Raw genomic sequence first — 14,018 nt, 5'->3', positions numbered from 1 at the left:
GAGTAACCCACCATTGTCCAGCTCCCCTGGTTTCCTGGTCTCATTAGGCTTTGATGTGTACCATAGAATCACATGAAGGTTACAGAGCCTCTCTGAGTCACACCGGAGCATCTCTAGAGGGAAACTAGTCTGTGCTGAGCACCAGGCAAGAACCTGCAAGGTAGATGGTCGGTCCCCCTTTTGCACATGAGGAAAGAGAGACTCAGAGAGGTCGAGCGTCTTGTCTCAGGTCACACAGTGAAGAGGTGACGGAGCTGGGATTTAAGCCCAGGCCTGAGGACAAGTTCCGGGCTCTTCCCATCCCGCTCCCCATCTTCCTCCCAGCGACTTATTAAGTGACTTTGCTGAATTCTTCTTCCTGCTCCTTGCAGGCCAAGAAGAAGTTCTTTGACACGGAGCTGGAGAACCTGGAGCGTCAGCAGAAGCAGCAGGTAGAGAAGATGGAGCAGGACCACGCCGTGCGCCGCCGGGATGAGGCCAAGCGGATCCGCCTGGAGCAGGAGCGGGACTACACCAGGTTCCAGGAGCAGCTCAAGCTGATGAAGAAGGAGGTGAGTGAGTGTTGGGCGGGGCCCGGTGTCCAGGCAGACGAGGACCCTCTCGGTTATAAGCGATGGAAACCTTAGCTCAGCCTCGCCCCAGCACAGAGGGAGTTTGGGGGAGCTCGTTTTCCTGCAGAGCCCTCGTCCAGGCATGTCTGGATCGACGTGCCCCGGCCGCACCCGGAGGAGCCACTCCTGTGTCACCGGGCTCTGCTTTCCTGTGTGGACTCAGCTCCCAGGCAGGCCCTCGCCACGTGGTCTCGGGCAGTTGCCTCTGCCCCTCCAGCTTCCCAACTCCCAGCTGAGAGAGCAGGGGAGAAGGAAGGATGGTGGCCCAGGAATTTGAGATGCTGTCACCAGCAGGGGGCGTGGGTGCTGGGTGGGCAAACGCACGTGTCCTCCATGCCCCCCACTCTTTTCTCCCAGAAGAGCAGTTCCTGAGTTTGTACCCATGCAGCCTCTCCCTTTCCCCCAACCCAGCTGGAAGGGGGAGGTGGCCAAGAGGGAGATGGTCCTGCGACAAGGGGAGGGAGGGGGCTTTCAGCCTGCCCCGGGGTCCCTAAGAACAGCCCACCCCCCCACCCCCCTGGGTGAGCCAGACACAGGGAGGCTGCGACACTTGTGCTTTCCTAGGCTCTCAGGAGGGAGGAGGGAGACAGGAGGTGGAAGCCCCCAGGGTGGGCACACCAATCCAGGCCACTCCCAATCTCCAGATGGGAGCAGTGGGTGGACAGCCTCTGGGGGGGTCCACGGTACGGGCCGGGGGTGGGGGAGCCTCAAAGCCCAGCTCCCAGATTGCACTGTGATGGGCATGGCATTTGGTGTCGCCAAGGGACCTGAGGGAGCAGGGCTGGGGCTGGGGTAAGACCAGCGAGGCACTCACCTCAGGCACACAGTTTAAGAGGGTGCCAAACAAACTTGGAAATCAAGGCATAATATTCTAATGCAGTGGTTTAAAATAAAAATTCGAGCAACATCTTCATAATGAACAGAATGTCAACTATTTAAAATAAAAACAGGATCCGACAGGACCAGGATTAAGGTGAGGCAGTGAGGCGGAGTCCTTCGAGTGTAGGGCTGGATCTTGTCTGCACTTAAAATTTTGACATTTTGTTCATGATTTCTTGTCATGGATGTTGTTTTTAAGATGCTCTTTATCTTGCTTACTGAGTTTTTTGGCGTCCCCTTCTGTGCCCGAGGTGAGTACCTTAGTCTCCTTACCCTGGAACGTGGCGGGTGGAGGGAGAAGCGGAGGCTAAGCATGTCCCCAGCTCCAGGGCACGGGCTTGGCTTCAGTGAAAGCTTTGGTAGCTTCTTTCAAGGAATTGGTCTGTTTCATCTAAGCGGTTACATTTATTGGCATAAAGCTATCATAGTAGTCCGTAGTATCCTTTAAGTAGCTGTAGGATCCGTAGTGATGTTCTCTCTTTCATCCTCTTGTGATAATGTGTGTCTTAGTCTCTTCTTCCTTCTCCTCCTCCTCCCTCTTCTCTTTCTGTCCATCTGGCTAAAGGTGTGTTTTATGGACCTTTTCCAAGAGCCAGCTTTTGGTTTCATTGATTTTCTGTTTTCAGTGTTATAGATTTCTGCTTTCCTATCTGGTTTGGGTTTAAATTGCTCTTCTTTTTATAGTGTCTTCATGTTGCAGCTTAGCTCATTGGTTTGAGCCTATTCTCTTCTAATGTCAGCATGTGATGCTATGTGTCCCTGTAAGCACTGCCTTAGCCTCGTTCCACAAATTGTGATATGTTGCATCTTTTTTTATTCAATTTGATTAATATCTTAATTCCTATGTAACTTCCTCTTTGCTCTGTGCGTTAAGGTTTGCTTCAAAGTTTAATTTTGAAATGTTTTTGGATTTTCATATCTTTCTGTTAATTATTCCGTTTAATTTCATTATGATTAAATATGTTTAAAATTTTCAGCTTTTAAAAATGTACGCACATTTGTTTATGGCCCAGGATGTGGTCTGTGTCGATGAATGTGCCACGTGCATTGGAGGGGATGTCTGTTGTTGCTGCTGGGCGGGTGCTCCATGAGTGTTCAGTCGGTCCAGCGGATGGTCAGTGTGGTTCCGCCTCCTGCAGCCGTACCCACTTCCCATCCACCCGATCTGTTGGCCACTGAGGAAGGAGTGTAATGTCTCCTGCTATAACCCGGGCTTTATCTGTCTCCCCTTCAGTTTGCCCCTTTTTGTTCGCTTTTGAAGTTCTTTGTTATTTAAAATTGTCCTATCTGCTTAGTGAACGGACCTGTCCTTTTTATGTAATGTCCCTCTTTATTGCTGATAATACTCCATGTTCTGAAGTCTGCTTTGTCTGATAGCCAGTCCTGCTTTCTGTTGATTGGTGTTTCAGTAGAATCTTTTCCCATCCTTTTAATTTAACCCGTCTATATGTTTAATGCCGGTTTCTTAGAGACAGCATATAGTTGGTGTTGTTCCCGGTGTTAATGTTTTCAGGCAGACCCCTCCAGGGTGGCCCGCCTTGGCCTCCATCCTCCCAGCTTAGCAATCCCAGAGGCCGGAGAGCAAGCAGCTTTTCTCTGATGGTTCCAGCAAACATCCTGAAACTCTCACTGGCCCAGAGAGGGCCACATGTCCACTGTGCACCATGCTGATTGACAGCCTAGAGCCAGATGGGATGGGGTGTCAGCGCCACCTGCACCTCAGAAACGGAGGAGGGGGTACCTAAAGCACGCACTCCCTGCTGGGGTGACACCACCACCAAGGGGGTTAAAAACAGCTTCAATATTATAATGGTTTAAGAGATGGACAGTGTGTCTGTGGGATTCATATTTTGGGGGGTGGGGGATTAGGAACAAGATGCCTAACAGGGCTTCTGCGGGGACAATAATGAAAAAAGGGTTGAGAAACGCTGCCCTAAAGGAGTGAGGTGCTGTCATCAGAAGGGGGAGGAATACCAAGCAGCAAAACAGCACCTGTCTACCCCGAGGGAGTCTGGAAACTGAGTCAGCAGTCAGGAATGTGCCAGTAGGTGCCACCTGTCAGAGTGGCTTGCAGGAGGGGGTGGGCAGTGCCTAGAAGCCTGAGCCTACTCTTCGGTGTCCCTGGCCCAGGAGTTAGGGAGTGTGAGGCGGTGCCCTGACCCGGCCACTCTCTGCAGGTCAAGAACGAGGTGGAGAAGCTCCCCAGGCAGCAGCGGAAGGAGAGCATGAAGCAGAAGATGGAGGAGCATGCGCAGAAAAAGCAGCATCTTGTGAGTCCTTGCCCCTCGCTCAGGGAGTGCAGGGGCTCGGGAGTCCCAGGCTGAGACTCTGAACGGTGACCAGGTCCTCTCTGTTATGCCTACACCCTACCCCTCGAATACGCGTCTGTGATTCTGAATACCTAAATCCAGCCCGCCCTCTCGCCATCCCTGTTATCACCTCTCCCCTGCAGCCTTCCTTGATTGCCCTCACTCCAGCTGGACATGAGTTCTCCCATCTCTTGATCCCCCAGCCCTTCACATCCCCCTCTCCCAAAGCCTTACGTGCCTCCTGCCTTGTTTTAGGGCTGTTGGTATGTCATGGCTCCCTGATCAACCCAGTCCATCCACCCGTCCGCTTGGCATCTTGGAGCCTCAACGACGTCAAACCCACGATCTCCCAGACCCGGTCCCATTCTCGTCTTTTGAGAGCGCACCATCCTGCACCTGGCTGTCAGGCCAGAAGCCTGAACTCCTGGCACCTCCTTTTCCTCCAGTCCCTCATCACCTCCTGAAACATGGTTTCCTTTTGTCCAATCTCCAAACTCTCTCTGGATCCATCAACTTGTCCACATCGCTGCGACTCCCTAGCCATTGTCATCTTTTGCCGGAACTGCTACCGCCTCCTCCCAGCCAGTCTCCCTGCTTCCTCTCGTGTTCCTCTGCAGTTCTGTCACCAGCAAGTGTGACTGTGTCACCCTCCCCCACAGCCCTGCCTTGAGAACTTCAGTGGCTCCGCCTTTGTCTATAAGACCGGCTTCCTCATGTGCTTACGAGGCCCTCAGGCTGGCCCGGCCCCTGCCCGCCTCTCCCCCTTGACTTTATCCCTCTGCCCCAGCCCTACCAGCCTGTCGGCCATGCTCTCACTTTCTTGGTACATCCTGTCTCCTCTGCCCCCAAATGCGGATAAATTGAGAGTCAACGTTGACAAAGGCTTTGTATATGATCTGGTTTGGCGTCATCCTCCCTTTGCAGAGGAGGGAATTAGAGGCGACACGGAAGAGTTGACAGCGGGGGCCGAGGCCCCAAACTCAGCCTGACGCCAGACTTCATGTTCTGTCCAGGACACCCTCACTTTCCCACAACCGTGCAGGAGGGTTCCTTTTTCTCCGCATCCTCGCCAGCGCTTGTCGTTTGTTGATTTGTTGATGATAGCCAGTCTGACAGGTGTGAGATGGTACCGCATTGTCGTTTTGATTTGCATCTCTCAGATGATTAATGACTTTGAGCATGTTTTCATTAAAATTTTTTTTTAAACTCTGGTAAAATAGACATAATGTAAAATTGCCATCTTAACTATTTTCAAGTGTAGAGTTCATTTAGCACTAAGCACATTCACACGGTTGTGCAACCAGCACCATCCTCTGCAGAATTCTCTCATCTTATAAAACTGAAACTCTACACCCATGAAACACTAACTTCCCATTCCTCCTCCCCAGCCTGGGCACCCGCCATTCTACCTTCTATCTCTACAAACTTAACCTCATATAAGTGGAATGGTACAGTATTTGTTCTTTTGTGACTGGCTTATTTCACTTAACATAGTGTCCTCAAGATTCATTTATGTGGTAGCATGTGTCAGAATTTCCTTCCTTTTTACAACTGAATAATATTCCACATTTATCCATTCATCTGTCTAAGGACACCAGAGGTTTCCATCCATGGCTATTGTGAATAATGCTGCTATGAATATAGGTATAAAAATCTCATGTCGCTCTAAAAAAATAACCACAATACCGTAAACACCCCCCCAAATTTAAATACTTCACAAAAGTTGCTTAATACCCTTTGCGGTCAGGTCAGTGTTCACATTTCCAGTTGTCTCAAACACCCCTTTTCTTACTTGTGGTTTGAACCCGGGTCCATACAAAGCCCGCACATCACCATTGGCTGCTCTGCTCTAAGTCTCGTTTCCCTGCTGGACATGCCCTAAGTTTTCTTTGGGGTCACGCCGACTTCTCTTCTGTCATAAGAATAAAAGCCGGCGCTGAGCAGAGGTCTGTCCTCCCACTCCCCACAGGACCGGGACTTCCTAGCCAAGCAGAAGGAGGACCTGGAGCTGGCGATGAAGAAGATCACGGCCGACAACAGGCGGGAGATCTGTGACAAGGAGCGCGAGTGCTTGACTCGGAAGCAGGAGCTCCTTCGAGGTGGGTGCTGGAGCGGGCGCTGGAGCGGGCGCTGGAGCGGGCGCTGGAGCCGGTGCTGGAGCGGGCGGGCCCAGGGTGGCCTAGAATCTGTCGGTGGACATTCAGCCTTGGGTCTCCTCCATCCTAAATCTAACCATTGCGGTGAAGCATGAGGAAACCCCCGCTGAAGTCAGGCGCGAGGCAGAGATGCCCGTCATCATCGGCGCTGCTTGAAGTGATCCCAGACGTGGAGGGGCAAACACGGCGCTGATGGGGATGGGTGGAAACTACGTGAGCTGGATGCCTGGGGTGGCAGGGGGCGCGGACAGCACTGAGCGCCTCTTAGGACAGCCGTCCCGTACTGAGCGACTGCTCCGCCAGCCCATTCTCATGCCTTACTCGCACTGACTCCTCCCCTCACCCCTACAAGGCACATGGCAGGTCCACTGTTCTCCCCAGGTTTATAGATGAGCAAACAGGCTTAGCGAGTGACTGTTCTTTGGCCGAGGTTGCAGTTCATGGGTCGGGTTGGCCTTGAATGCAGATCTCGCCTGGAAGGCGAGCCCTTTACTCTTGTGCGCAGGCGTTCTGACAGGTTTGCATGCTGGCAAGTCCCTCGTAGCATGAGACCTTCCAGGGACAACTGCGTGGGTCCCAGCCAGAGGGAGGAGGCAGGGGGAGCACCGGGGAAGAGGGATCAGGACGGTGCGTGCCTGCCTGAGGCAGCTCAGAGGGGGAGTCTGTGGTGTAGGGAGCTCTGAAGGGCAACGGCTCTTTCAGAACCACGGGTTTTATCTTTTTTTCGGTGAGCAGAGGTTGGATGCAGTTCTGAGGGGTGTGCAAAGCAAGCGAGCTCTAAATGCCTAGAAATCTGTGATGTGAACCACATTGAAAACAACTGGGTGGGTGAAAAGTGAGTTTGGAGCCTGTGGGCTTTCATGAAGGAGTAAACACAGTGCCATCTCCGGCTCATTGACGGGCGGGTGCCACAGCGGGGCTCTGATGGCTCGGTGCTCGGTGTGGACCGGAAAAATGGTCCTCGATGTTCCCACGCTCTGAATAGAGCACGGATGTCTCCGAGAGCCCCGTTTGCTTTGTCCCGTGATGTGCATAAGAGCCATGTTACCGGTGGGACGGTGGGTTGACTGTTCCCAGGTACCCTGGGCAGACTGGTTTCACACGACGGGAACGCAGTGAAGCAGACGGACCGTTCGCAGTGGGCTGAGCGCCACCTGCTCTGTGACTCGCAGGCCATGAAGTGCTCTGTCTGACACCAGCTCCCCGCCCTGTGGCTGAGCAGAGTGTTGACTAATAGCCCTCAGGGATAAGATGCTGTATTATTGCCCGCGTAATGCATATGCTGGACAGGGAGGGTCTCACCCATTTCCCGACGAGGCCGTCCTCCACGGGTTTTCCATTTGCCTGTTCGGAGAGCAGAGTGCCGTGTAGATGGAACATAAATGTCTCCCAAAGACAATTCTCCCTCCGTGGCACGGTTGTGCCCATTTGGCAGAGGTGGAAGCTGAGGCCTGGGGCGGCCTTTTTTCCTGTGTTACATCCATGATGGAGCTGGGTTCCAGCCCAGGTCTCGGCTTCTCAGGCCCCTGACTCTGAACACGTCTTGCTATAGCGAGCTCTCACCCGTAGGTATTAACACTAGAAAGACTGAAACTTAGTATATACCTATATTGCCCAAAAGAAGTCAAAATGACTGCATTGTGAAAGAATAATATCAGAGCACTCTTCACTTATGTTCCTTAGCTTTTCCAATAACTCACTTCTATTCGACATTTCTTTCATGAATTTAGGGCGCAAAAGAAATAAAATAAACAACTTATTAGAACAAGTATCACTGCATAAAGATTCGAATAACAAGTACTAGTTTAGCTTATTGAGCAACTGCAACTTATCAAGGATCGACAATTTATCATGTACTTGTATGTTATCATGTGACGGTAATCGAAAAAAAATGAAAACTGTTATTTCAATACAGAGCCGAACTGTTATTACTCAATTCAGTAATAAGAGTCATTTGATTATTTAAAATTTCCCAAGCAGTCAAAATGACTGCTTTTGGGCAATATAGGTATAACACACACACACACACACACACACATATATATATATATATATATATATATATATATATATATATATATATATATATATATATATACATGCCGGAAATGAAGGAGGGGGAGGTAACTACAATTATTAATAAATGCATTTATATGTTGTACAAAAAGTCACAAAATTCTAAGACATTGTGTCCTTATACACATAATTGTTTTTCTAATTGAAATTAAAAAGCAGTCAAAATGACTTCCTTGGGCCATCTAGTGTTAAGGAAGTTTCCAGGAGTTGGCCCAGTCATCAGCTGGGCTGTGGGAGGGGAGGGAGGGGGGGGCCCGGTGGGGCTCTGCCCTCAGCAGCTCACCAGGCAGTGTGTCCTCCGCAGACCGGGAGGCGGCCCTGTGGGACATGGAGGAGCATCACCTGCAGGAGAGGCACCAGCTGGTCAAGCAGCAGCTCAAGGACCAGTACTTCCTCCAGCGGCACGAGCTGGTGCGCAAGCACGAGAAGGTGAGGCTCCGGGTGGGAGAGTGGGAGCCCGCACCGTGATGGGGCACCACTCGGGTACCATCTGCTCCCGGAGGAGTGAGGCTGGCCACGGGGAGGCCTGGGGAGGCTCTGGGGGACGTCTTGCCTTGGCTCAAGGGGCCAGAAATAGGGGAGACCATGCAGGGCAGCGATGGTCCAAGCAGCTCCCTCGCTGACTCTGACACCCATGTCCCTTTCATGCCCTTTTCTCTTTCCTCTCTCCTTTTGCCCCGCCTTTCTTTCCTTTGTCTCTTCCCCATGGGTTCCTTCAGAATACTTTCAGGTATCAACTTAAACATGTCCTCTGCCAGGAAGCCTTCCCTCACCTCCCCAGACCAGGTGAGACCCAGCTCTGTGTGGCCAGTGCACCCTCTACATCTGGGTGATCGTCTGTCCTGGTTTAGTCCCCTTAGTGGGGACACACACAGATAACTGAGGTCTGGCTGCACAGCTGCCGTGGGTAATTCCTGACCTAAGCCACTGTGGCGGCTCCGAATCGGGTGCTCAGTCCGGCTAGGAAGTCAGGGGAGGCTTCTTGCAGGAGGTGACACTGGTACCAAGTTCTGAAATATAAATACATGTCAGGTGAAGGAATTTATCAGGACTTCTAAAAATAAGAATTGACACCTGCCAGATACAAGCTTTGAAATGGCACGCCAGCATTGATGAGAGGGCAGGGCATTTAGAAGAATCCACACTATTAACAATTTTTAAACTGAGAACAGACAATGTTACGTAGCAGCAGGTGTGAAATGATACGGCCTTGCTCCGCCGAGCATTCTGGGCCAGGCGGGTCCTGGGCTCCTGATGACACCCCGTACACCCCGTGCCCGGAGCGCAGCCGACCTGGCCCCGCCGCCTGTCCCCCTCCAGGAGCGGGAGCAGATGCAGCGCTACAACCAGCGCATGGTGGAGCAGCTGAAGGCGCGGCAGCAGCAGGAGAAGGCGCGGCTGCCCAAGATCCAGAGGAGCGAGGGCAAGACGCGCATGGCCATGTACAAGAAGAGCCTGCACATCAGCGGGGCGGGCAGCGCTGCCGAGCAGCGCGAGAAGATCAAGCAGGTAGGCCCGTGGTGTGCGGGGCGGGCACAGGCCAGCCTTACCTTACAAGGTTGGGGAACATAGAGAGGAAGGTGCCGCAGAGGGTCTTGGAAAGAGGTGTGCAAGCCACACAGCTCAGAACCCTCATAACCTCCCCGGGACCCCTCTCTGGGGGACGGAGGAAGCTTGGCGAGACCTGCTCATGCCTGCTCCCTCACACTGCAGTGCCTCTACCCTGCAGCTTCCTCTGCTGCCGAACCCCCTCTCATCCACCACGACCCCCTCGCACGTCACCAGTGTGGCTCAGAGACCGGGAGGCGCTCCTGTGGCTCCTGCGTGGTACACACGCTGTCCTAGCACACGTCACAGCACAGTGTCCTGTCCCCGCCATCCTCGAGGGCAGAGGGAGAACTTAAAACAGGGGAGGGGGGCACAGCCTGAGAGCTGTGGGGTACTAGTCCCTCTGACAGGGCCTCCCTGGAACGGCCCGAGGTGGCCCCCAGCCCAGCCTGAGGTCCCTGAGGCACCCACCCCTCTCTCCGTTGCAGTTTTCCCAGCAAGAGGAGAAGAGGCAGAAGGCAGAGCGGCTGCAGCAGCAGCAAAAACATGAGAACCAGATGCGGGACATGGCGGCCCAGTGCGAGAGTAACATGAGTGAGCTGCAGCAGCTGCAGGTACCGGCCTTCCGCTGCCCCCTTGCCTCAGAGTCCCCCAAGGCAGTCAGCTCAGGGACAAAGACCCTGCTAAGGGGGAAGGCTTCTCATCTGATGACCCAGGGTGCCACAGAGTTGGCCAGATCACTCCCCCTTCCCCAGCCATAGTTCCCACATCCATAACACGGGCGTGGGTGACAAGTCCCATTTTGCAGGATGGGAGTAAAGCTCTGACATGAGCTGGAAGTGCCTGGCCCAGGGCCTCACAGTGGGCAGGCTGCTGGATTTCTCAGTCATCACTGTGTTTTGGGAAAGGGTGTCCTAATTACCCTAATACCAGAACCAGATGCAGACAAGAAAGGAAAACTGCAGACCGGTTTCGCTCGTGGACACAGATGCACAAATCCGCAACCAACTATTAGCAAACTGAATCCCAGAATGATACACCATGACCAAGTGGGATTTATCCCAGGCTGGTTCAACATCTGAAAATCAGTTAATGTAATCCTTGACATCAGCATCCTTTTTTAGGCTGATCAGATGCAGAAAAAGCATTTGACAAAAGCCAACACCTGTTCATGATAAACACTCGCAGCCAACTAGGAGTAAGGGGACCTTCCTCAACCTGATAAAGAACGTCTACAAAACACCTGCAGCTCATCGCCATCCTTACGGGGAGAAGCTCAAAGCTTCCCACGAAGAACAGCACCAGGTGTCCTGGCGCCGCCAAGCCCTCTGGTGGCCCCTTTCCCTAGGGAGACCCCTGACCACCCCCACCCCCACCCCCTCCTGGCTCCTGAGATTCTTACCTGTTCTGCCTGGAATTTGTTCCAGAATGAGAAGTGCCACCTCCTGGTAGAACACGAAACCCAGAAGCTGAAGGCCCTGGACGAGAGCCATAACCAGAACCTGAAGGAATGGCGGGACAGGCTTCGGCCACGCAAAAAGGTAACCGGGTCCGGGCTGGGGGCTCAGAGGTAGGCTGTGCTCCATGCTGTGCCCAGGTGTCTGCCTAGGAGGTGCATACAGATAAGACACACATTTATAGGTTTATTCTAAGGAACCGGTTCACACGGTTGTAGGGGCTGGTAAGCCTGAAGTCTGCCGGGCAGGTCACGTCAAGCTAGGGACGAGCTGGTGTTGCAGTCTTGAGCCCTCGAGTAGTCTGGAGGCAGAATTGCTTTTTCCTCATGGGGCCCTCAACTGGTTGGATGAGGCCCACCCACGATGTAGAGCAGCGGTTCTCAACCTGTGCGTCGCCAACCTGTGTGTGGGTAGCGACCCCTTTGGGGGTCGAACGACCCTTTCACAGGGGTCGCCTAAGACCATTGGAAAACACATATATAATTACATACTGTTTTTGTGATGAATCACTATGCTCTAATTATGTTCAATTTGTAACAATGAAAATACATCCTGCATATCAGATACTTACATTACGATTCAGAACAGTAGCAGAATTACAGTTATGAAGTAGCAACGAAAATAATTTTATGGTTGGGGGTCACCACAACAGGAGGAACTGCATTAAAGGGTCGCGGCATTAGGAAGGTTGAGAACCACTGATATAGAGGGTGATCTGCTTTACTCAGAGTCTACTGAGTTAAATGTTAATCACATCTAAATAATTCCTTCACAATGACATCTAAACTGGTGTTTGACCGAACAGCTGGGTACCACGGCCTCACCCGGTTGGCAAGTAAATTAACCCTCACAGAGTCTCAGTGTGGTCACTTCAGATGTACGAAATGAATATTGTACAGTGTTATGTGGAAAGTCACCAACCCATGGTTCAGCCCAAGGACATGCTCACTTCCTTACACTCGCCTAATCTCTCTGAAGAGAGCGCTGCCTGGTTCTCTTTGGTGCTGTGGCCGGAAGCCCTGAGGTTTGTCCTGCCATCACAAATCAACTCCGCTTGCTATAACTGTGGTCTGGACAGGAGGCCGCTGCTCACCTCAGCTATGTAATGGCCTTGGAGGTCCTTGAATTGAGGCTGCCCTCCCCGTGCTAATGGAGCTTTCTGGCTGGAAGCTGGCCAGGGTCCCAGCACTTCCTTTTTGCAGGCCCACGCCACACGCATCAGTTTCTGTAACGACAGCCTGCTGAGACTTTCAATACTTGACACTCAAATCAGTAGTGCTCCTGCATAGGTTGACTCTGGAAAGGAAATAAATATTAACCTGCTTTCTTTTTTTTTTTTTTTTTAAATATATTTTATTGATTTTTTACAGAGAGAAAGGGAGAGGGATAGAGAATTAGAAACATCGATGAGAAACATCGATCAGCTGCCTCCTGCACACCCCCTACTGGGGATGTGCCCGCAACCAAGGTACATGCCCCTGACCGGAATCGAACCTGGGACCCTTCAGTCCGCAGGCCAAACCGGTTAGGGCTTAACCTGCTTTCTTACCTGTGGGTTCTATATACCCTTGGCACTTCCTGAGAAAGCCAGAAAAGGAATGGGTTACGTTGCCTCCAGCAACTGCCTCAGATCCCAGATTGCTCCATGGGGATACCTGGGCTTCGGGGAGAAATTACAAGTGTGTCTGAGGAGCTGGCACTGCATTTTGCTGAGGGGGCTGCCTCTCCGGAATCCCCTATAGAATTGTTCTATCATTAGCGACCTGGGCTGCTGCTAGAACACTGACCCAGAGGTGATTTCCATTCTGGAATAAATGCCCTTTAACCCTCTTGCGTTACAGTCAGCAGCCTTGAGATGCTGTCTGTGTATGGCTTCAGGGGAGATGACTGCATTGTGGAATATTTTTAGAAAAATTTAGATTTCTTCTGGTAAGTATAGAATATCTTGTAGGGTCAATGAAGTGTTGCTTAGGTCATAGTTTGAATGCGGCCTCAGACAAGTCGGGTCGGGTCAATGAAGTGTTGCTTAGGTCATAGTTTGAATGCGGCCTCAGACAAGTCGGGTCTTCCCCCCTGAGCCTTGCTGTTTGGGGCTGTAAATGTGAATGACAAGTAGTCCCTAAAAGCAGGTGTTTGCAAACTACTGCCCATGGGCCATATCTAACCTACCCCCCCCCCGTATTTGAAAGTAAGACTGTATTGGGACATAGCTCTGCATGTTCACGGATACATTGTCTGTGGCGGATACTGCACTGTAACTGCAGTGAAGCCGTGCCAGAGAGCTCACAGCCTGCCTACAGAGCCAAAAATATTTCCAGTTTGGCCCCTTACAGATACAGGGCTGTCATCTCCCGCCTTGGGTTACATAGAGGAAGAGATGCGGTTGGTAGAACAGAACAGTGTGTGAGAGGCTTGGAAGTGAGAGCGACGTAGGATAAAGTCCTAGCTCTCCCGTTACTACCTGTGAGACCCTGGGCAAGTTACTAAACTCTGTGGTAGTTGTTAGAATCAAGCTGGTACTCCTATAGCAGAGGTCCCAAACTGATGGCCGGTGGGCTAAACTTGGCTTACAGATCTTAGATTTGGCCAATACATAGCAATTTAAATTTTTTTGAAAGTTACCAACTAAATTTTACATTAAAATCTGGATTTTGCCCTGAGTAGCTCAGTTGGTTAGAGCACTGACCCACTATGCCAAAGTTGTGGGTTCGATCCCTGGTCAGGGCACGTACAAGAATCAACCGATGAATACATAAATAAGTGGAACAACAGACTGATGTTTCTTTCTCCCCCTTTCTCTTTCTCTCTAAAATCAATCAATAAAAATTAAAAAAAAAAATCTGGACTTCCAGTTTCTTTTGAAAACCTAGGAACTCTGGTAACACTGGACTCATCAAACTATATGACAGCCATCAGCTAGAACCCTCTTCAGACATGGCTGGTGCTCTTCACCGCAGCACAGCCCCCATTACTCCCTACCGT

At 51.6% G+C, this 14,018-nt stretch overlaps 1 protein-coding gene across 2 annotated transcripts in view; it reads left to right on the top strand.

Moving 5' to 3' along the window:
• The window catches only part of STK10 (serine/threonine kinase 10), a 79,550-nt gene that overhangs the window by 62,198 nt on the left and 3,334 nt on the right, over positions 1 to 14,018 (top strand). For both annotated transcript variants that reach the window (XM_059699188.1, XM_059699187.1), the window contains 7 exons: positions 372 to 551; positions 3,668 to 3,760; positions 5,769 to 5,898; positions 8,336 to 8,460; positions 9,352 to 9,540; positions 10,068 to 10,193; positions 11,007 to 11,120. In XM_059699188.1, coding sequence (XP_059555171.1) covers positions 372 to 551; positions 3,668 to 3,760; positions 5,769 to 5,898; positions 8,336 to 8,460; positions 9,352 to 9,540; positions 10,068 to 10,193; positions 11,007 to 11,120 — 957 coding nt within the window. The remainder of the gene's footprint in view (positions 1 to 371; positions 552 to 3,667; positions 3,761 to 5,768; positions 5,899 to 8,335; positions 8,461 to 9,351; positions 9,541 to 10,067; positions 10,194 to 11,006; positions 11,121 to 14,018) is intronic.

The sequence above is a fragment of the Myotis daubentonii genome, chromosome 5 (assembly GCF_963259705.1).
Source record: "Myotis daubentonii chromosome 5, mMyoDau2.1, whole genome shotgun sequence".
NCBI lineage: Eukaryota > Metazoa > Chordata > Mammalia > Chiroptera > Vespertilionidae > Myotis > Myotis daubentonii.
The sequence above is the reverse complement of the archived record's forward strand: the minus strand, read 5'-3'. Positions and strand labels throughout refer to the sequence as shown.